Raw genomic sequence first — 23,335 nt, forward strand, 5'->3', positions numbered from 1 at the left:
ACTGGACTTCAGACTTCAAATGTGACAACAAAATTTATTGAATGTGACGTTTCGGGACTTAACACGTCCCTTCCTCTGACAGTTTGAAAACTCCAAACAAACCAACTTATAAAAGGCATACAAAACCCACCCCCAATACTAGCTCCAATCACTGGAAACCGCGTGCAAAATTCAAACAAGTGTATTAAATGAAACATGTATTCACAAATTCAAAGTGAAAAAATGTAAAAATTAAACCATTATTACTGTAATGTTAAAAATACCAAAATGTGATAAATGAGTAAATGTATATATATGAATATAGCACGAATAATGCCCCCAGTCCACTAAAACTACCAATATGGATCATCACAGTACCCCTGTGTCAGAAATGGACTCTTCTCCAACGTCACTAAAGGGTTTAACATCACATAAGGATACTCCCCTAATGCCAATTAATGTCACAATTCACAGATCAAGAATTCCATAATTGCTTTTTATAAGCGGCATTGTTCCCATTCACATACCGCAACACCATTCATAATGTAATCAGAAATAAAACAAACCCGATTACTGTCAAAGATATCCCTTAGTGAACACAACACCGACGATTACGTTACAGCACATCCCCTAATCTCCTATTGGACCAATCAACACGTTGTCCAGACAACTGGGAAAACAAAGGCGTGCCCCAACCAATGGCCAAACAGAGGTACTAGAGTCAGGGATCAATATATCCGCCCATTGTGGGCGTGCCTCCTCACAAACATAACTAGTGCGGAAGTTGCTATGGCAACCGATCCCGGACAATACATGACAGGGAATCCCCACAGAACTCCACTATTCACATCGGACCCCATAATCTACCCATACCGGGCGTGTAACAGCCATGAGAATAAGCTGTGTGTAAAAACACCAAACAAACCTATATGTACACTATTACTATTCACTCCAAATAACCTTAGATCAGCACGGCTAGTGGAAATATAAACACAAACATACGTAGTATCACTCTAAAAGGTAAGGAATAAAAATTAATAAAAAGAAAGAAAGAAACAAAGGAGAAAAAAAGAGAAAAAAAAAGAAAAAAAGAAAGAAAAAAAAAAAGAGAAAGAAAAAAAAAGAGAAAAAAGAAAAAAGAAAAGAAAAAACAGGAAACAAGAGTAGGGGAAATGCCCCCTGGACAACTGAATCAAGTACTCTCATCAGAAATTGAACTCTTGGACTCTCCATGAGATAGTGGTCAGCAGTAACCACTATTGGAACCAAAATTAGCCTAGGTATGCTTGCCACCCTGTATGGCTATTAAGTCATCTTGGGGTCAGTGTGCCCAATTCATGGATCCACCGAGTCTCTTTCTGCAATAGTATTTTGGCTCTATTTCCCCCTCTCTTCATACTGGGCACGTGATCAATCAGGCGAAATCTCATGTCGGTTACGGCATGGTTCTTCTCAAGGAAATGGCGAGCCACCGGTTGGTCGGCCTTGTCATTCTTCAGAGCTGCTCTAATGCTTGACCGGTGGTTCGCCATCCTCGAATGGGCATCATCCGTCGTTTTACCGATGTGAAACATGCCACACAGGCAATTGAGAAGGTATATAACAAAGGTGGTAGTGCACGTTAAGAAGTGGTTAATCCTATACTACTTCTTTTTCTCTGGGTGCTGGAAGGAATTTCCTGCATGCATGCTGTTGCATGTGACGCAACCAAGGCATTTGAAACACCCGTTCTTTTTCTTCAACCAAGTCTGTTTATCAGATATAGGTGAGATGTCAGTCTTCTGATTCAGTTGTCCAGGGGGCATTTCCCCTACTCTTGTTTCTTGTTTCCTGTTTTTTCTTTTCTTTTTTTTTTTTCTTTTTTTCCTCTTTTTTCTCCTTTGTTTCTTTTTATTATTTTTTATTCCTCCCCCCCCCTTCTACCCTTTTCCCCCTTTTTTTCCCCCTCCCCCCTTCCCCTTCTCTTATCTCTGATGCTCGGTCTCCTTTTGTGAGTGTTTTATCCTGAGGGCTCTTGTATTGTTTTATGAGCCGGTAATTAGTTCTGCTAGGAGTTACATTGTTTTTACCTTTGTTTTTAACATACACTGACACTGTATGGTCTTGGGGAAACACTTGTGCACCTCATATATATTTTTATTTTTATATGGTTACTAATATGCCCCTTTGTCCTATTTTTTTACACCCCTGGGTCTGAAGTGGTGGTTCTCTTTGGTCTTGGAATTTTTATTTATTTTTCCTTATTTTTATTTATCAGTTATTTACTCATGGTGATAGTATGATAGTATGGATGTATGGACTTCCTATGTCTTTGGTTTGGTGACAGTATGGGCTTCAGATAGGGTCGCTAGTTGGTTAGATGCAACGTTTTATATTTATTTTGACTGTAGTTTGTTAGGGTGTTTTGTAGGATCACTCTTTTTTGGTGACATCTATTTTGTTTGATTTTTAAGAAGGAAGTTCTGTTATCACTCTAATTAATATTAAGTTATTCTAAGCCATACATATGCATGTCATTTTGTTTTTTGTTGGTTTTTTGTTGGTTGTTGTTTTGATTGATTCTCTGGGGCTCCACCAGTTATTATGGATATGAGTCACTGAGAGAAATGAATTCATGATCATACCTTTCTTTTTTAGGTTGCATACCTGTTGGTGATAAGGGGGGTACTAATGTGACTTTTTGCTATGGGGAGGTTGATAGATTCCCTGGTCAGGCACTTTACGTATGTTACAATTCTAAGAGGTTGTTCCGGTTGCTTGTGGCAACCAGTTTGTTTGGGTCTAGTGGAGGCACGCCCACAGTAGGCGGTGGTTGTTATCTCCGAACCTAACTTACTAACATACTAACATTGAAGAGTAGCTTGAACACGCCTCTGTTATTGCGGCTAGTCACTATGAGAATTGGGTTGGCTGACTAATATTTATCAGTTATTTATGGCGTGGTGGAGTGCAACAATCTTTTAGAGTGATACTATGTATGTTTGTGTTTATATTTCCACTAGCCGTGCTGATCTAAGGTTATTTGGAGTGAATAGTAATAGTGTACATATAGGTCTGTTTGGTGTTTTTACACACAGCTTATTCTCATGGCTGTTACACGCCCGGTATGGGTAGATTATGGGGTCCGATGTGAATAGTGGAGTTCTGTGGGGATTCCCTGTCATGTATTGTCCAGGATCGGTTGCCATAGCAACTTCCGCATTAGTTATGTTTGTGAGGAGGCACGCCCACAATGGGCGGATATATTGATCCCTGACTCTAGTACCTCTGTTTGGCCATTGGTTGGGGCACGCCTTTGCTTTCCCAGTTGTCTGGACAACGTGTTGATTGGTCCAATAGGAGATTAGGGGATGTGCTGTAACGTAATCGTCGGTGTTGTGTTCACTAAGGGATATCTTTGACAGTAATCGGGTTTGTTTTATTTCTGATTACATTATGAATGGTGTTGCGGTATGTGAATGGGAACAATGCCGCTTATAAAAAGCAATTATGGAATTCTTGATCTGTGAATTGTGACATTAATTGGCATTAGGGGAGTATCCTTATGTGATGTTAAACCCTTTAGTGACGTTGGAGGAGAGTCCATTTATGACACAGGGGTACTGTGATGATCCATATTGGTAGTTTTAGTGGACTGGGGGCATTATTCGTGCTATATTCATATATACATTTACACATTTATCACATTTTGGTATTTTTAACATTACAGCAATAATGGTTTAATTTTTACATTTTTTCACTTTGAATTTGTGAATACATGTTTCATTTAATACACTTGTTTGGTTGAAACCATTGAATTTTGCACACGGTTTCCAGTGATTGGAGCTAGTATTGGGGGTGGGTTTTGTATGCCTTTATAAGTTGGTTTGTTTGGAGTTTTCAAACTGTCAGAGGAAGGGACGTGTTAAGTCCCGAAACGTCACATTCAATAAATTTTGTTGTCACATTTGAAGTCTGAAGTCCAGTGAGTGCTTTTCCTGCTACATTTTATATATATATATATATATATATATATATATATATATATATATATATATATATATGTGTGTGTGTGTTAAAATTCAAAGTAAACTTGCCTATGTTGTAATTTCCTGCTATACAACTCACTATTTTCCGACGCTCCCTAACAAGCTCTAGTAAATGTATAGAGCCAGCTATTCCGCTAACAGGCACCACTGGCTGTGGCAGTACTAGCTGTGCACAGTATATTGTGTACACCATAGAAGGCAACAGATTCCGGTCTTACTTTAGCAGAAATAAGGATAAAAAAAAAAAGGGGAAATGGTTTGCGCACAACTCCTGTATAATAAAATGTAACTTTTATTAATTAAATTAAAATGCTAATATGCGTAAAGGACTAAAATATCAATACCCTGTAGGTAGACAGGGAATAAAAGTGTAAAAACAGCACATTGGTTCCCCAAATAGAATAAAGGTCATTAGTGACAGAGAGACGATAGACCGTTTAAAAAACAACAACTCAAGTTCCCGATAGCTGGAACCTCAACATCGGGTGGGGGGGGGGGGGGGGGGGAGGGAAACGAGAGATAATGTTTAGCAGAAATAAGGAAATATAAAGGAAAAAACAGAATTTATGCTTACCTGATAAATTACTTTCTCCAACAGTGTGTCCGGTCCACGGCGTCATCCATTACTTGTGGGAAATATTCTCCCCCACAGGGAAAGGCAAGGAGAGCACACAGCAAGAGCTGTCCATATAGCTCCCCCTCTGGCTCCGCCCCCCAGTCATTCGACCGACGGTTAGGAGAAAAAGGAGAAACTATAGGGTGCCGTGGTGACTGTAGTGTATAAAGAAAAAAATTTTCAACCTGATTAGGAAACCAGGGTGGGCCGTGGACCGGACACACCGTTGGAGAAAGTAATTTATCAGGTAAGCATAAATTCTGTTTTCTCCAACATTGGTGTGTCCGGTCCACGGCATCATCCATTACTTGTGGGAACCAATACCAAAGCTTTAGGACACGGATGAAGGGAGGGAGCAAATCAGGTTACCTAAATGGAAGGCACCACGGCTTGCAAAACCTTTCTCCCAAAAATAGCCTCCGAAGAAGCATAAGTATCAAATTTATAGAATTTGGCAAAAGTGTGCAGAGAGGACCAAGTCGCTGCCTTACATATCTGATCAACAGAAGCCTTGTTCTTGTAGGCCCAAGTGGAAGCCACAGCCCTAGTAGAGTGAGCTGTGATTCGGTCAGGAGGTTGCCGTCCGGCAGTCTCATAAGCCAATCGGATAATGCTTTTCAGCCAGAAAGAGAGAGAGGTAGCAGTAGCTTTTTGACCTCTCCTCTTACCAGAGTAAACGACAAACAAAGATGAGGTTTGTCTAAAATCTTTTGTTGCTTCTAAGTAGAACTTTAAAGCACGAACAACATCTAAATTGTGTAATAAACGTTCCTTCTTTGAAACTGGATTCGGACACAGAGAAGGAACAACTATTTCCTGGTTAATATTCTTGTTGGAAACAACTTTTGGAAGAAAACCAGGCTTAGTAAGCAAAACAACCTTATCTGAATGCAAAACCAGATAGGGTGGATTGCATTGCAAAGCAGATAATTCAGAAACTCTTCTAGCAGAAGAAATAGCAACCAAAAACAGAACTTTCCAAGATAATAACTTAATATCTATGGAATGTAAAGGTTCAAACGGAACCCCTTGAAGAACTGAAAGAACTAAATTTAGACTCCAAGGAGGAGTCATGGGTCTGTAAACAGGCTTGATTCTAACCAAAGCTTGTACATCTGGCACAGCTGCCAGTCGTTTGTGTAACAAGACAGATAAAGCAGAAATCTGTCCTTTTAGAGAACTAGCTGACAACCCTTTATCCAAACCTTCTTGGAGAAAGGAGAGAATCTTTGGAATTTTAATCTTACTCCAGGAGAATCCCTTGGATTCACACCAGCAGATATATTTTTTCCATATTTTATGGTAAATCTTTCTAGTCACAGGTTTTCTGGCTTGGACCAGAGTATCTATCACAGAATTCGAAAACCCACGCTTGGATAAAATCAAGCATTCAATTTCCAAGCAGTCAGCTGCAGAGTAACTAGATTTGGATGCTCGAATGGACCATGTACTAGAAGATCCTGTCTCAAAGGTAGCTTCCATGGTGGAGCCGATGACATATTCACCAGGTCTGCATACCAAGTCCTGCGTGGCCACGCAGGAGCTATCAGAATCCTGGCTATGAGCCTGGGAAGGAGAGGAAACGGTGGAAACACATATGCTAGGTTGAACGACCAAGGCGCCACTAATGCATCCACTAGAGTCGCCTTGGGATCCCTGGATCTGGACCCGTAGCAAGGAATCTTGAAGTTCTGACGGGACGCCATTAGATCCATGTCTGGAATGCCCCATAATTGGGTTAACTGAGCAAAGACCTCCGGGTGGAGTTCCCACTCCCCCGGATGGAAAGTCTGACGACTCAAATAGTCCGCCTCCCAGTTGTCTACTCCTGGGATGTGAATAGCAGATAGATGGCAGGAGTGATTCTCTGCCCATTGGATAATCTTGGTTACTTCCTTCATCGCTAGGGAACTCTTTGTTCCCCCCTGATGATTGATGTACGCAACAGTCGTTATGTTGTCCGACTGAAATCTTATAAACCTGGCTTCCGCTAGCTGAGGCCAAGCCAGGAGCGCATAGAATATTGCTCTTAGTTCCAAAATGTTTATCGGGAGAAGCGACTCTTCCCGAGACCATAGGCCCTGAGCTTTCAGGGAGTCCTAGACCGCGCCCCACCCCAAGAGGCTGGCGTCGGTCGTGACGATGACCCACTCCGGTCTGCGGAAACTCATTCCCTGAGACAGGTGATCCTGGGTCAACCACCAGAGAAGCGAGTCCCTGGTTACCTGGTCTACTTGAATTTGGGGAGACAAGTCTGTATAGTCCCCATTCCACTGATTGAGCATGCACAGCTGTAATGGTCTTAGATGAATTCGAGCAAAAGGAACCACGTCCATTGCTGCGACCATTAGTCCTATTACTTCCATGCACTGAGCTATGGAGGGTTGAGGAATAGAATGAAGAACTCGACAAACGTTTAGAAGCTTTAGCTTTCTGACTTCTGTCAGGAAGATCTTCATTTCCACAGAATCTATTATTGTTCCCAGAAAAGGAACCCTTGTGGACGGTGACAGTGAACTCTTTTCTATGTTCACCTTCCACCCGTGAGATCTGAGAAAAGCCAACACAATGTCTGTGTGGGCCCTTGCTTTGGAAAGAGACGACGCTTGGATTAGGATGTCGTCTAGATAAGGTGCTACAGCGATGCCCCTCGGCCTTAGGACCGCTAGAAGGGACCCTAGCACCTTTGTGAAAATTCTGGGAGCGGTGGCTAAACCGAATGGAAGAGCCACGAACTGGTAATGTTTGTCCAGAAAGGCGAACCTCAGGAACTGATGATGAGTTTTGTGGATTGGAATATGCAGATACGCATCCTTTAGATCCACGGTAGTCAAATATTGACCCTGCTGGATTGTGGGCAAGATTGTCCGAATGGTTTCCATTTTGAAGGATGGAACACTGAGGAACTTGTTTAATATCTTTAAATCCAGAATTGGCCTGAAAGTTCCCTCTTTTTTGGGAACCACAAACAGGTTTGAGTAAAAACCTAGACCTTGTTCCCCGGAGGGGACTGGGTTTATCACTCCCATCTTTGATAGGTCTCTTACACAATGTAAGAATGCCTGTTTCTTTATCTGGTCTGAAGATAAGCGAGACAGGTGGAACCTTCCTCTTGGAGGAAGTCCCTTGAACTCTAGCAGGTATCCCTTGGAGACTATCTCTAGTGCCCAGGGATCCGGAACATCTCTTGCCCAAGCCTGAGCGAAGAGAGATAGTCTGCCCCCTACCAGATCCGGTCCCGGATCGGGGATACCCCTTCATGCTGTCTTGGTAGCAGCAGCAGGTTTCTTGGTCTGTTTACCCTTGTTCCAGCCTTGTATGGGCTTCCAAGCGGGTTTGGGCTGGGCCGCGTTACCTTCTTGTCTAGCGGCAGTGGAGTTATTAGCCGGTCCATTCCTGAAATTGCGAAAGGAACGAAAATTAGACTTGTTCTTAGCCTTAAAAGGCCTATCCTGTGGGAGGGCATGGCCCTTACCCCCAGTGATGTCTGAAATAATTTCCTTCAATTCCGGCCCAAAAAGGGTCTTACCCTTGAAAGGAATATTAAGTAACTTAGTCTTGGACGACACATCTGCCGACCAGGATTTCAGCCAAAGCGCCCTCCGCGCTACTATAGCAAAACCTGAGTTTTTCGCCGCCAATTTCGTTATTTGAAAGGCGGCATCCAATATAAAGGAATTAGCTAATTTTAATGCGTGAATTCTGTCCATGACTTCTTCATAGGAAGTCTCTTTCTGGAGCGACCTTTCTAGTTCCTCGAACCAAAAGGACGCCGCTGAAGTGACAGTAATAACACACGTAGCTGGTTGAAGGATGAACCCTTGCTGAACAAAAATCTTTTTTAAGCAATCCTTCCAATTTTTTATCCATAGGATCTTTGAAAGCGCAGCTGTCCTCTATAGGAATAGTGGTGCGCTTCGCTAGTGTTGAAACAGCTCCCTCAACCTTCGGGACCGTCTGCCATGTGTCCCTTCTAGGGTCTACTATGGGAAACATTTTTTTTTAAATATAGGAGGTGGGGCAAAGGGTACACCTGGCTTCTCCCACTCCTTTTCCACTATGTTCGCTACCCTTTTGGGTATTGGAAAAGCGTCGTCGTGCACTGGAACCTCTAAAAATTTGTCCAATTTGCACAACTTCTCTGGTACTACCATAGAATCACAGTCATCCAGAGTAGCTAATACCTCCTTTAGCAAAGCGCGGAGATGTTCTAGCTTAAACTTAAATGCTACTATATCAGGTTCTGCCTGTTGAGAAATTTTTCCTGAGTCTGAAATTTCACCCTCAGACAGCCCTTCCCTCACAGCCCTTCCCTCACAGCCAATTCCGATTGATGCGAGGGTAAAATAGATAAAGCATCGTCAGCGTCTGATTGTTCATCCCTTTTATCTGTATTTAAAGCTGAACAATCACGCTTTCTCTGAAATGCTGGCAGTTTGGATAAAAGATTTGCTATAGAATTATCCACTACTGCTGTTAATTGTTGCATAGAAATAAGCACTGGCGCGCTAGGTGTCGCCTGCGCGGGCAAAGCTGGTGTAGACACAGAAGGAGAGGATGTAGAACTATCCCCACTACCTTCATTATATAAATCATATTGGGCAACATTATGAAATGTAACAGAGCTGTCCTCATTTTGTTTGGACGCTATGGCACAATTATCACAAACACTCAAAGGGGGAACCACATTTGTCTCTACACACACAGAACATAGGTTATCTGATGGCACAGACATGTTAAACCGATTTAGGCAGGCAAACAATGCAATAAAAAAGATTTTAAACAAAAACGTTACTGTCTCTTTAAATAATAAAATGACACACTTTATTTCTGAATGTTCAAAAAACTATGAAGGCAATATCCGATTTTTCTGAAATTTGGACCCCAGTGTCTTAATGCTTAGAAAGTATTGCACAGCAAATATGGAGACTCTAGCTCTTAAAACAAGCAAACCGGAGCTAATTGTTGGATTTAACCGTTTTTATACACCACAATCCCTGCTTACAGCATTGCTGCAGCTTTTACCTTTCTTAGGGGTCAATCATCCACAGAAATAAGCCTTCTGGAGTCCCTTTCTGAGCCACAGGACCCTCTCACATGGAACTGCATGCACTGCCTTGAAATTAACTGAAGTGCCAAAATGAGGCCTCCTGTCCCTGTTCCATCGTGAACTGGATGGATTACTCCCATTAACAAGAGCTCTTGTACGCAGCGTAGAAAAGCCTCTTTCTTTGTCTGGATGGATACAAATCTTGACAGATGAAATTTCTCTCCTCCAAGAGAGAGTATTTGAAGTCCAGAAGGTATCCCTGAGATATTATCTCTAGCGCCCAGGGATCCTGAACATCTCTTGCCCAAGCCTGGGCGAAGAGAGAAAGTCTGCCCCCCACTAGATCCGATCCCGGATCGGGGGCCCTCAATTCATGCTGTTTTGGGGGCAGCAGCAGGTTTCCTAGTCTGCTTGCCCTTGTTCCAGGACTGGTTAGGTTTCCAGCCTTGTCTGTAGCGAGCAACAGCTCCTTCCTGTTTTGGTGCAGAGGAAGTTGATGCTGCTCCTGCTTTGAAATTACGAAAGGAACGAAAATTAGACTGTCTAGTCTTGGCTTTGGCTTTGTCCTGAGGCAGGGCATGGCCTTTACCTCCTGTAATGTCAGCGATAATCTCTTTCAACCCGGGCCCGAATAAGGTCTGCCCTTTGAAAGGTATATTAAGCAATTTAGACTTAGAAGTAACATCAGCTGACCAGGATTTTAGCCACAGCGCCCTGCGTGCCTGAATGGCGAATCCTGAATTCTTCGCCGTAAGTTTAGTAAGATGTACTACGGCCTCCGAAATGAATGAATTAGCTAGTTTAAGGACTCTAAGCCTGTCCGTAATGTCGTCCAGAGTAGCTGAACCAATGTTCTCTTCCAGAGACTCAATCCAGAATGCCGCTGCAGCCGTGATCGGCGCAATGCATGCAAGGGGTTGCAATATAAAACCTTGTTGAACAAACATTTTCTTAAGGTAACCCTCTAACTTTTTATCCATTGGATCTGAAAAAGCACAGCTATCCTCCACCGGGATAGTGGTACGCTTAGCTAAAGTAGAAACTGCTCCCTCCACCTTAGGGACCGTTTGCCATAAGTCCCTTGTGGTGGCGTCTATTGGAAACATTTTTCTAAATATCGGAGGGGGTGAGAACGGCACACCGGGTCTATCCCACTCCTTAGTAACAATTTCAGTAAGTCTCTTAGGTATAGGAAAAACCTCAGTACTCGTCGGTACCGCAAAATATTTATCCAACCTACACATTTTCTCTGGTATTGCAACTGTGTTACAATCATTCAGAGCCGCTAACACCTCCCCTAGTAATACGCGGAGGTTTTCCAGTTTAAATTTAAAATTTGAAATATCTGAATCCAGTCTGTTTGGATCAGAACCGTCACCCACAGAATGAAGCTCTCCGTCCTCATGTTCTGCCACCTGTGACGCAGTGTCTGACATGGCCCTAATATTATCAGCGCACTCTGTTCTCACCCCAGAGTGATCACGCTTACCTCTTAGCTCTGGTAATTTAGCCAAAACCTCAGTCATAACAGTAGCCATATCCTGTAATGTGATTTGTAATGGCCGCCCAGATGTACTCGGCGCCACAATATCACGCACCTCCCGAGCGGAATAATAAACTGCTACATACCTCTTGCAGATTAATCTGCCCGCTGTCCCCTGATCTGAAGTTTACCTCTCCTCAGATGGCCGAGAAACAGCAATATGATCTTAACTACTCCGGCTAAAATCATAGCAAAACTCTGGTAGATTCTTCCTCAAACTCTGCCAGAGAGGTAATAACACACTCCGGTGCTATTTTAAAATAACAAACTTTTGATTGAAGATATAAAACTAAGTATAATCACCATAGTCCTCTCACACGACCTATCTAGTTGCTGGGTGCAAGAGAATGACTGGGAGTGACGTAGAGGGGAGGAGCTATATGCAGCTCTGCTGGGTGAATCCTCTTGTACTTCCTGTAGGGGAGCAGTTAATATCCCAGAAGTAATGATGACCCGTGGACTGATCACACTTAACAGAAGAAATGGCTTACCGTTTTCTCTGAGGGGAAAAATGACTGTCATCTAGCATTAGCCTGTGTTGTTAGAAGGAGACTAGTCATACCTGAAGCAGATAAGTCTGCAAACTGTTACCCCCAACTGAAGTTCTCTGGTTTCTACAGTCCTGCGTGGTAACAGAAATGGATTTTAGTTACTTGTGCTAAAATCATAGCCCTCTTAAACAGAAATCTTCATCACTTTTCTGTTGTAGAGTAAATAGTACAAGCCAGCACTATTTTAAAATAAACTCTTGATAGAAGAATAAAAAACTACAACTAACACCACAAACTCCTCACCATCCCCGTGGAGATGCTACTTGTTCAGAGCGGCAAGGAGAATGACTGGGGGGCGGAGCCAGAGGGGAAGCTATATGGACAGCTCTTGCTGTGTGCTCTCCTTGCCTTTCCCTGTGGGGGAGAATATTTCCCACAAGTAATGGATGACGCCGTGGACCGGACACACCAATGTTGGAGAAAAAGCTACAGCACTGAAACAGAATTATCTATGCAGAGAAACAAAAGGAAAAGCAGACATGTTATCACTAATAAAGTCTTTGTAAGTCTAGAAGAGGGGGGGGATATATTAAATTGTGAACTATGTATATACCAAAGCTTATCAGCACCAGATTCATTCCATTTCTGATTTCTTTATATAAAACAATTTTATTTCTTTCATCATACAGATAGAGCACACAATTTTAAACAACTTTCTAATTTACTTCTATTATACATTTTTCTCTCTCTTTGTATCTTTTGTTGAAAAGCAGGGATGTATGCTTAGGAGCCAGCCCATTTCTGGAGCACTATTTGGCAGCAGTTTTGCAAGAATGTTATCTATTTGTAGGAGCACTAGATGGCAGCACAATTTTTTTGCCATTTAGTGCTCCAGATGCCTACCTAGGTATCTCTTAAACACAGAATATCATGAGAACTAAGCAAACTTGATAATAGAAGTCAATGAAAAACGTTTTGAAAATGGTATGCTCTGTCTGAATCATAAAATAAACTGTTTGGGTTTCGTTTCCCTTTAAGTAAAGTGTATTTAGGCAGCTAAGACAACTTGTAAAGGAGCAGTGTAAGTAATGTAAACTTCAGCTGCGCTCACTGCAGTGACTAGTTTGTTGCCAAGGTAACCCAGGCTGCACAGGAATTGTAAACAATTGCAGAGAATCAGGGCTATCTATCAGGGTTTTCTGCTCCATTTTTTTGTGTCCCTACACTTTATTTCTACTAATGTAAACAGAAAATTGTTTCTTTCTTTGATGTGTGCAGTGAACTCTGCACCGCTAGTACTATTACAGCCAGTGGTAGCTGAGTAGGTGGCTCTGTACATGTACTACAAACAGTTTCTTAGGGAGTGTAGGAAAATAGTGAGCTGTGTGTTTAATGAACAATACTATAGCATCATGTAGCTCATAACAGGAAATGACAATACAGGCTCTCAATTTTAGCAACTTTAGTTGCAATTAGGGTTGCCACCCAGCCGATATTTTACCGACACGGCCGCTATTTTTAGGTTCATGTCAATGTAGAAAATGAAGAATAAATATTGAAAGAAAGCCCCTGTCAAAGTGAAACTTCTTCTGATTGTGATGAATATTAGTTATAAACAAATGAGCATTTAAAATCAGTCCTATCAGCTTTAGTTTTTGAGTTATACTGTTTATTATTTTTGCAAATTTATGTTAATTAACCAGTATTTTCATCCAAGAAAGGTGGCAACCCTAGTTGCAATACATATATAGTGCAAAAATGCTAATTAAAGGGGCAGTAAGCCTACAAAATAATGTTATATAATTCTGCACATAGTGCAGAATTATATAACATTATCTTATCACAAACTTTATGCAACATAATATTGCAGCTAAAATCTGATGAGTATTTCTCAGACCGCTGATCTTGCTCTACTGAGCAGGTCTGGTTTTCCCCCTGAGCGCACCTGGGCAGCTGTCTAGTCACAGCCCGGCCCGATCTCGCTATTACACTCAATCTAGCTCGCTCCTGGCTCTGTCAGATAGTGGGAGCGAGCTACATTGAGTGTAATGGCGCGATCGGGCCAGGCTGTGACTAGACAGCTGCCCAGATGCGCTCAGGGGGAAAACCAGACCCGCTCAGTAGAGCAAGAGCAGCGGTCTGAAAAATCCTCTTTTATAACCAAATTTTAGCTGCAATATTATGTTGCATAAAGTTTGCGCTAAGATAATGTTACTATGTGCAGAATTATATAACATTTTGTATATTTATTACACCTTTAAGTTTGGAGAAATTTACCCGAGACTAACATTCTAAACAGTGATTGGTTAGCTTGGATCACATGCCCATTTATAACCTCCGCTAATTTGTTACAACAAAGGAGACAGAAAACATGAATTCCATCAGGCTTTTCAAGATAATACCTAAAATGCTTATGATTGGCAAAACCTTGTAAAATGTGTTACGAATAACAGTTTTAAAATGATTTGAAATATATTTTTTGTTATGGCAATGCAGACTACAAAACATCTTCTCTCTTCAACAACTAACCTTGTGGTTTTTTGGGAAGTTAGTGGACTATATAAAGGACTGCCGGCAAATTGACCATTATGTAGTTAGTGAGGTGCCTGAAGCAGCCTATTTTTAATTGGTAACAAGATTCTAATCTTTCTCTTATGGTTTAGTAAGTCCATATCATAACCAGAGATAACCAAGCAATGCTTGTTTTGGCAGTATGTTACCAATTAAAAATAGCCTGCTTCAGGCACCTCACTAATTACATAATGGTTAATTTGCCAGCAGTCCATTATAAAGTCCACTAACTTCTGAATAAACCACACAGTTAGTTGTTAAAGAGAGAAGATGTTTTGTAGTCTGCATTTCCCAAAAAAAAAAAAAAAATCCTTGTTAATTCAACCAGAGGAGGAATGCATTTATACACAAAATAGCCGTTTTGCCAAACTAGTTTAGTTTAACAGACAACAAGGTTTGTGTATTTGAAAACCAAAAAAATTAAACTACCTTCTTCAAAAGGGTCAACCAGTTTATTAAATATTAAGAAACCTACGTGATCAGATGAGATTTTGACATTTTTGGAGACGACTTGGCATTTCTGGACCCTTTCTTTGGCTTGGATTCACGGACTATGTCTGCTTCTGAGTTGTACAAAGTTTTAGATGAATGAAATAAATCCATATCATTTTTCTCATTTTTTAAGTCATAGGCTTCATAGGGAGGAGTCGGAGGCAGTGCCGATTTTCCCATAAATGTATTGAAATTTGGATCATCCAAAAGAGTTTGGTTAAAGTTGTAGGAATTAGTAACTGGAATAACATCTGGGTCTACAGAAATTGACTGCGATGTCACAGTTTCCAACTGATTCTGGTTAGAGGTTTTATTGTCATTGTCCATCTGTTTTTTAGCTGGTAGTTTACAGTTTTGATTTTTTATCTTGGATGGAGCATTGTAGTTGATATCTTTTTCATCCTTGCTCTGAAACTCTAACTCCATGATGTTCATATTGTCCACTTGTGTACTTTTAGGGGAGTTAACAGATTCATCATAAGAACCAACATTTTCCCCATCAGAGCTTTCTGATACGTCACCCTTCAAAACATTCGTTGTAGAAGACTCAACACTGACAGGTACTTCAGGGGAACTACTTTCATCCAAATCACAGTAAGACTTTTGTAGTCTTGTTTCTTCTAATTCAAAATTTAATTTTTCAGATATGTTGAAACCATCTTTCACCAGTATTTCTGATACATTTTTACGTGATTCTGTAAATAAAGATTAGAAACAAGGAGTGTTAAATACAAAGAGATTTAATTTAAATTCCTTATTAACAAGCAACGTTTTTTTGGCCACTTTAAAGATGTAACAAAAGATTGTACAGAAAATTCTTTGCATGTATTAAAGGGACATGATGCTCAAATGTTGAACCACTTCAAAGTGATGCAACATATCTGTAAAAATCTGACTAGAAAATATCACAAGCATCTCTATGGAAAAAAGTATATTTTACCTCTACATTTCCTCAGTAGCCACATTCCATTATAAAGGAGCTTTACACATCCAATAAGGATGTTAGTCCCAGGACGTGCAAGGGACTGTGCATCTGACATGTGCAGCCACAGTCACTTTAATTTCCTCCTCAGTTTAAAGGGAAATTAAATAAACATGTGTTATAATAATATTACAAAGTATGAGATGAGTATTGCAAATAATAAATTAACTTCTATTATCTATTTTTTTCCTCGGTTTGCTGCAATTTTATTGCAAAAATCAATCAGTTTTCACAACCCACCATGAAACTTGTTATATGAGCCCTATCACAGTGGGCTACCTAGATAGAATAGGAAGTGCACAAATCTGTGTATGCACATTGAGAGGCTGTGACACTCACCTATGTCAATCTTATTGAGAGACAGCTCCAACAGTGAAAAATAAGTGTGAAAAGTATTTTTTAATCCCCCTGCGCTTAGGATAATGTGAGGCGATATTGTCAGATGGTACTGTCTAAAGCAAATGATCATGCAATTCTCTCTCTCCCCTAGTGCACATGTGTTCTAGATCACTCATTGGACTAAATATGCTAATCTGGCATTTCCTATTGCAATATGGTTGGCCGCATGATTTTTAACTGGCACAGCAGTCTTCCCTGGTGGGCTGTTTAAAAGGGACATAAAACAACATTTTTCTTTGATGATTCAGATAAAACATACAATTTTAAACAACTTTCTAATTTACTTATATTATCAAATTGTCTTTGTTTTCCTGTTATTCTTTGTTGAAAAGCAGGAAGGTAAGCTCAGGAGTGTGCACGTGTCTGCAGCCCTTTATGGCAGCAGTTTTGCAAATAATTTATACATTAGCAAAAGCACTAGATGGCAGCACTATTTCTTTTCAAGTAGTTCTCCAGACAGTGTACACTACCTATCTAGATATCTCTTCAACAAAGGATAACAAGAGAACAAAGCTAATTTGATAATAAAACAATTTATGTAAGAACTTACCTGATAAATTCATTTCTTTCATATTGGCAAGAGTCCATGAGCTAGTGACGTATGGGATATACAATCCTACCAGGAGGGGCAAAGTTTCCCAAACCTCAAAATGCCTATAAATACACCCCTCACCACACCCACAATTCAGTTTAACGAATAGCCAAGTAGTGGGGTGATAAAGAAAGGAGTAAAAAGCATCAACAAAGGAATTTGGAAATAATTGTGCTTTATACAAAAAAATCATAACCACCATAAAAAAGGGGGTGGGCCTCATGGACTCTGGCAAATATGAAAGAAATGAATTTATCGGGTAAGTTCTTACATAAATTATGTTTTCTTTCATGTAATTGGCAAGAGTGCATGAGCTAGTGAAGTATGGGATAGCAATACCCAAGATGTAGAACTCCACGCAAGAGTCACTAGAGAGGTAGGGATAAAATAATAACAGCCATTTCGCTCAAAAAAATTAATCCACAACCCAAATATAAGTTTATTCTCAAAAAACAAAAACTTAAATCATAAGCAGAAGAATCAAACTAAAACAGCTGTCTGAAGAACTTTCCTACCAAAGACTGCTTCCGAAGAAGCAAATACATCAAAATGGTAGAATTTAGTAAATGTATCCAAAGAAGACCAAGTTGCTGCTTTGCAAATCTTATCAACTGAAGCTTCATTCTTCAAAGCCCAAGAAGTGGAAACTGATTCAGTAGAATGAGCTGTAATTCTCTGAGGCGGGGCTTTACCCGACTCCAAATAAGCTTGATGAATCAAAACCTTTAACCACAATGTCAAGGAAACGGCAGAAGCCTTCTGACCTTTCCTGAAACCAGAAAAGATAACAAATAGACTAGAAGTCTTCCTGAAATATTTAGTGGCTTCAACATAATATTTCAGAGCTCTCACCACATCCAAAGAATGTAAAGATCTCTCCAAAGAATTCTTAGGATTAGGACACAAAGAAGGGACAACATTTTCTCAATTAATGTTGTTAGAATTCACAACCTTAGGTAAGGATGTTAATGAAGTCCGCAAAACTGCCTTATCCTGATGAAAAATCAGAAAAGGAGAATCACAAGAAAGAGCAGATAATTCAGAAACTCTTCTAGCAGAAGTGATGGCCAAAAGAAACAACACTTTCCAAGAAAGTAGATTAATGTCCATAGAATGCATAGGCTCAAATGGAGGAGCCTGTAAAGCCTTCAAAACCAAATTAAGACTCCAAGGAGGAGAGATTGATTTAATGACAGGCTTGATACGAACCAAAGACTGTACAAAACAATGAATATCAGGAAGTTTAGCAATTTTCCTGTGGAATAAAACAGAAAGAGCAGAGATTTGTCCTTTCAAGGAACTTGCAGACAAACCCATATCCAAACCATCCTGAAGAAACTGTAAAATTCTAGGAATTCTAAAAGAATGCCAAGAGAATTTATGAGAAGAACACCATGAAATGTAAGTCTTCCAAACTCGATAATAAATCTTTAGAGAAACAGATTTACGAGCCTGCAACATCGTATTAATCACCGAGTCAGAGAAACCTCTATGACTAAGTACTAAGCGTTCAATTTCCATACCTTCAAATTTAATGATTTGAGATCCTGATGGAAAAACTGACCTTGAGATAGAAGGTCTGGCCTTAATGGAAGTGTATCAATGAAGATATTTTAGCACTCTAGCTTGATATTGCAAGTCACCCAAGGGCCACTGCCTAAGCCCAAAGATACATATAAAAAATAGCAAAAGGGTGACAGCAAATTCCAATATAAATTTTTTAAATGAGACAAAAATAGGGCAACGTTTTGGGTGTTAGGCATTGCATGACTAAGGGATAAAGTCCCGAAACATTGCCCTATTTGTGTCTCATTTAATAAATTTATATTGGAATTTGCTGTCACCCTCTTGCTATTTTTTTTTCTTAATGGAAGTGGCCAAGGTTGGCAACTGGACATCCGAACAAGATCCGCATACCAAAACCTGTGAGACCATGCTGGAGCCACCAGCAGCACAAACGATTGCTCCATGATGATCTTGGAGATCACTCTTGGAAGAAGAACTAGAGGTGGGAAAATATAAGCAGGTTGATAACACCAAGGAAGTGTCAATGCATGCACTGCTTCCGCTTGAGGATCCCTGGACCTGGACAGGTACCTGGGAAGTTTTTTGTTTAGATGAGATGCCATCAGATCTATTTCTGGAAGTCCCCACATCTGAACAATTTGAGAACACACATCTGGGTGGAGTGACCATTCTCCCGGATGTAAAGTCTGACGACTGAGATAATCCGCTTCCCAATTGTCTATACCTGGGATATGAACCACAGAAATTAGACAGGAGCTGGATTCCACCCAAACAAGTATCCAAGATACTTCTTTCATAGCTTGAGGACTGTGAGTCCCACCCTGATGATTGACATATGCCACAGTTGTGATATTGTCTGTCTGAAAACAAATGAACGGTTCTCTCTTCAACAGAGGCCAAAACTGAAGAGCCATGAGAATTGCACGGAGTTCCAAAATATTGATTGGCGATCTCGCTGCTTGAGATTTCCAAACCCCTTGTGCTGTCAGAGATCCCCAAACAGCTCCCCAACCTGAAAAACTTGCATCTGTTGTGATCACAGTCCAGGTTGGACGAACGAAAGAGGCCCCTAGAATTATACGATGGTGATCTAACCACCAAGTCAGAGAAAGTCGAACATTGGGATTTAAGGATATTAATTGTGATATCCTTGTATAATCCCTGCACCATTGGTTCAGCATACAAAGCTGGAGAGGTCTCATATGAAAACGAGCAAAGGGGATCGCGTCCGATGCTGCAGTCATGAGACCTAAAACTTCCATGCACATAGCTACTGAAGGGAATGACTGAGACTGAAGGTTCCGACAGGCTGCAACCAATATCCAATGTCTCTTGTCTGTTAGAGACAAAGTCATGGACACTGAATCTATCTGGAAACCTAAAAAGGTTACCTTAGTCTGAGGAATCAAAGAAAGAACTTTTTGGTAAATTGATCCTCCAACCATGTCTTTGAATAAACAATACTAGTTGATTCGTGTGAGATTCTGCAAAACATAAAGACTGAGCGAGTACCAAGATATCGTCCAAATAAGAAAACACCGCAATACCCCGCTCTCTGATTACAGAGAGTAGGGCACCGAGAACCTTTGAAAAAAGATTCTTGGAGCTGTCGCTAGGCCAAAAGGAACAGCAACAAATTGGTAATGCTTGTCTAGAAAAGATAATCTCAGGAACCGATAGTGATCCGGATGAATCGGAATATGAAGATATGCATCCTGTAAGTCTATTGTGGACATATAATGCCCTTGCTGAAAAAAAGGCAGAATAGTCCTTATAGTCACCATTTTGAAAGTTGGTATTCTTACATATCGATTCAAAATCTTTAGATCCAAAACTGGTCTGAATGAATTTTCTTTCTTTGGGACAATGAATAGATTTGAATAAAACCCCAGACCCTGTTCCTGAAACGGAACTGGCATGATTACCCCTGATAACTCCAGGTCTGAAACACACTTCAGGAAAGCCTGAGCCTTTACTGGGTTCGCTGGAATGAGTGACAGAAAAAATCTTCTCACAGGCGGTCTTACTCTGAATCCTATTCTGTACCCCTGAGAGACAATACTCTGAATCCAATGATTTTGGACCGAATTGATCCAAACATCTTTGAAAAATTTTAATCTGCCCCCTACCAGCTGAGCTGGAATGAGGGCCGCACCTTCATTCGGACTTGGGGACTGGCTTTGATCTCTTAAATGGTTTGGATTTATTCCAATTTGAGGAAGGCTTTCAATTGGAAACAGATTCCTTTGGGGAAGGATTAGATCTCTGTTCCTTATTATGTCCAAAGGAACGAAAACGGTTAGAAGCTTTAGATTTACCCTTAGGTTTTTTATCCTGAGGCAAAAAAACTCCCTTCCCCCCCAGTGACAGTTGAAATTATTGAATCCAACTGAGAACCAAATAATTTATTACCTTGGAAAGAAAGAGATAGCAATCTGGACTTAGAAGTCATATCCGCATTCTAAGATTTGAGCCACAAAGCTCTTCTAGCTAAAATAGGTAAAGACATATATCTAACATCAATTTTGATGATATCAAAAATGGCATCACAAATGAAATTATTAGCATGTTGAATCAAATTAACAATGCTAGACAAATCATGATCCGATACTTGTTGCGCTAAAGTTTCCAACCAAAAAGTTGAAGCAGCTGCAACATCAGCCAAAGAAATTGCAGGCCTAAGAAGATGACCTGAATATAAATAAGCCTTCCTTGGATAAGATTCAAGTTTCCTATCTAAAGGATCTTTAAAAGAAGTACTATCTTCCGTAGGAATAGTAGTATGTTTAGCAAGAGTAGAGATAGCCCCATCAACTTTGGGGATCTTTTCCCAAAACTAACTGCTGGCAAAGGATACAATTTTTTAAAACTTGAAGAAGGAATAAAAGAAGTACCAGGCCTATTCCATTCTTTATAAATCATATCAGAAATAGCATCAGGAACTGGAAAAAAACCTCTGGAATAACCACAGGAGGTTTATAAACAGAATTTAAATGTTTACTAGTTTTAATATCAAGAGGACTAGTTTCCTCCATATCCAATGTAATCAACAATTCTTTTAATAAAGAACAAACATACTCCATTTTAAATAAATAAGAGGATTTGTCAGTGTCAATATCTGAGGCAGGATCTTCTGAATCAGATAGATCCTCATCAGAGAAGGATAAATCAGTATGTTGCCGGTTATTTGAAATTTCATCAACTCTATGAGAAGTTTTAAAAGACCTTTTACATTTATTAGAAGGCGGAATAGCAGACAAAGCCTTCTGAATAGAATCAGAAATAAATTATTTTAAATTTACAGGTATATCTTGTGCATTAGATGTTGAGGGAACAGCAACAGGTAATGAACTACTACTGATGGATAGATTTTCTGCATGTAAAAGTTTATCATGACAACTATTACAAACAACAGCTGGAGGTATAATCTACACAAGTTTACAACAAATGCACTTAGCTTTGGTAGAACTGTTATCAGGCAGCAGGGATCCAACAGTGAATTCTGAGACAGGAACAGATTGAGACATCTTGCAAATGTAAGATAAAAAAACAACATATAAAGCAAAATGATCAATTTACTTATACAGGTATACCCCGCTCATACAGCGGGTTAGGGACCGGAGCACCGCTGTAAAGTGAAAACCGCCTTAAAGAAGCGCTGTAAAGTGAGGTATACCTGTATGGCAGTTTCAGGAATGGGAGAAAAATGCAAACAGCATAGCCCTCTGACATAGAAAAAGGCAAGAGGCAAATAGGAATGTATGCCTAATTCTGCCTGCGAATTTTAAAAGACAGTCAATTTGAAAAAGAGACTGACTATACCCCAGGTAAGAAATAAATTTTCATAAAAAAGCATTTCCCAGATATGAAACTGACAGTCTGCAAAAGGAAATATACTGAAAACCTGAACCATGGCAAATATAAGTACAATACATATATTTAGAACTTTATATAAATACATAAAGTGCCAAAACATAGCTGAGAGTGTCTTAAGTAATGAAAACATACTTACCAAAAGACACCCATTCACATATAGCAGATAGCCAAACCAGTACTGAAACGGTTATCAGTAGAGGTAATGGAATATGATAGTATATTGTAGATCTGAAAAGGGAGGTAGGAGATGAATCTCTACGACCGATAACAGTGAACCTATGACATAGATCTCCCGTGAGGAAAACCATTGCATTCAATAGGTGATACTCCCTTTACATCCCTCTGACATTCACTGTACTGAGAGGAATTAGGCTTCAAAATGCTGAGAAGCGAATATCAATGTAGAAATCTTAGCACAAAACTTACTTCACCACCTCCATAGGAGACAAAGTTTGTAAAACTGAATTGTGGGTGTGGTGAGGGGGTGTATTTAAACTAAATTGGAAAAAAATAAAAAAATACTAAATTGTATTCTCAATCTAAATCATGAAAGAAAAATTTGAGGTTTCATGTCCCTTTAAGAGGAAAAAAATCTTTAGACTTTTTTTTTTTTTATAATAAAGAAGCTTTGTTTTGGTTAAAAGTAAATGAACTTTAGTTCCATAATGGTGTTCAATATGCAATACTTTATAAATAAACTTTTTTTTTGGAAAATTTTAAAACCTTTCAAGCAAGTTTACTATGAAATCTCACAAGATTTCCCTGAAATCCCATGAGAGTCACAGAAATGCAAAGTGTGAACTCTGGTGAGCTTAAGAATTTTTAAAGGTAAAAAAAAAAAAAATCTTCCTTTTTTGGCATAGAGATGTGATTGTCAACTTTATACAATTATGCGTCATCATTTTCAAATGATTTAGCAAATGGGTAACATATACCTTTAAATACTGTGAGGGAACAGATTAGGCACTTTATGAGACTGCATTGAAAATAAGTAGCGAATAGTGGTAAAATAAATTAATACTACAATGATGCGCAATTCCTATAGACAGACGCCCGGGACATGCAGTTCTGGGCGCAGGGTATGTGTTTTGTGTTTTTTACATTTAGCCCTGCTGCGGGCAAGCAGACCACAGCAGGGATTTGTTTGCAAAGCAGCGGCTATAGGTTTTATAGCTCAGGCAGCAAAGCC

The 23,335-nt window shown here is 40.0% G+C and overlaps 1 protein-coding gene across 2 annotated transcripts in view; it reads right to left on the minus strand.

Moving 5' to 3' along the window:
* TACC1 (transforming acidic coiled-coil containing protein 1) overlaps positions 1-23,335 on the minus strand; it is a 280,191-nt gene that overhangs the window by 204,455 nt on the left and 52,401 nt on the right. For both annotated transcript variants that reach the window (XM_053718086.1, XM_053718085.1), the window contains exon 3: positions 14,754-15,465. In XM_053718086.1, the coding sequence (XP_053574061.1) occupies positions 14,754-15,465 (712 nt within the window). The remainder of the gene's footprint in view (positions 1-14,753; positions 15,466-23,335) is intronic.

This window comes from Bombina bombina, chromosome 6 (assembly GCF_027579735.1).
Source record: "Bombina bombina isolate aBomBom1 chromosome 6, aBomBom1.pri, whole genome shotgun sequence".
Lineage (NCBI taxonomy): Eukaryota > Metazoa > Chordata > Amphibia > Anura > Bombinatoridae > Bombina > Bombina bombina.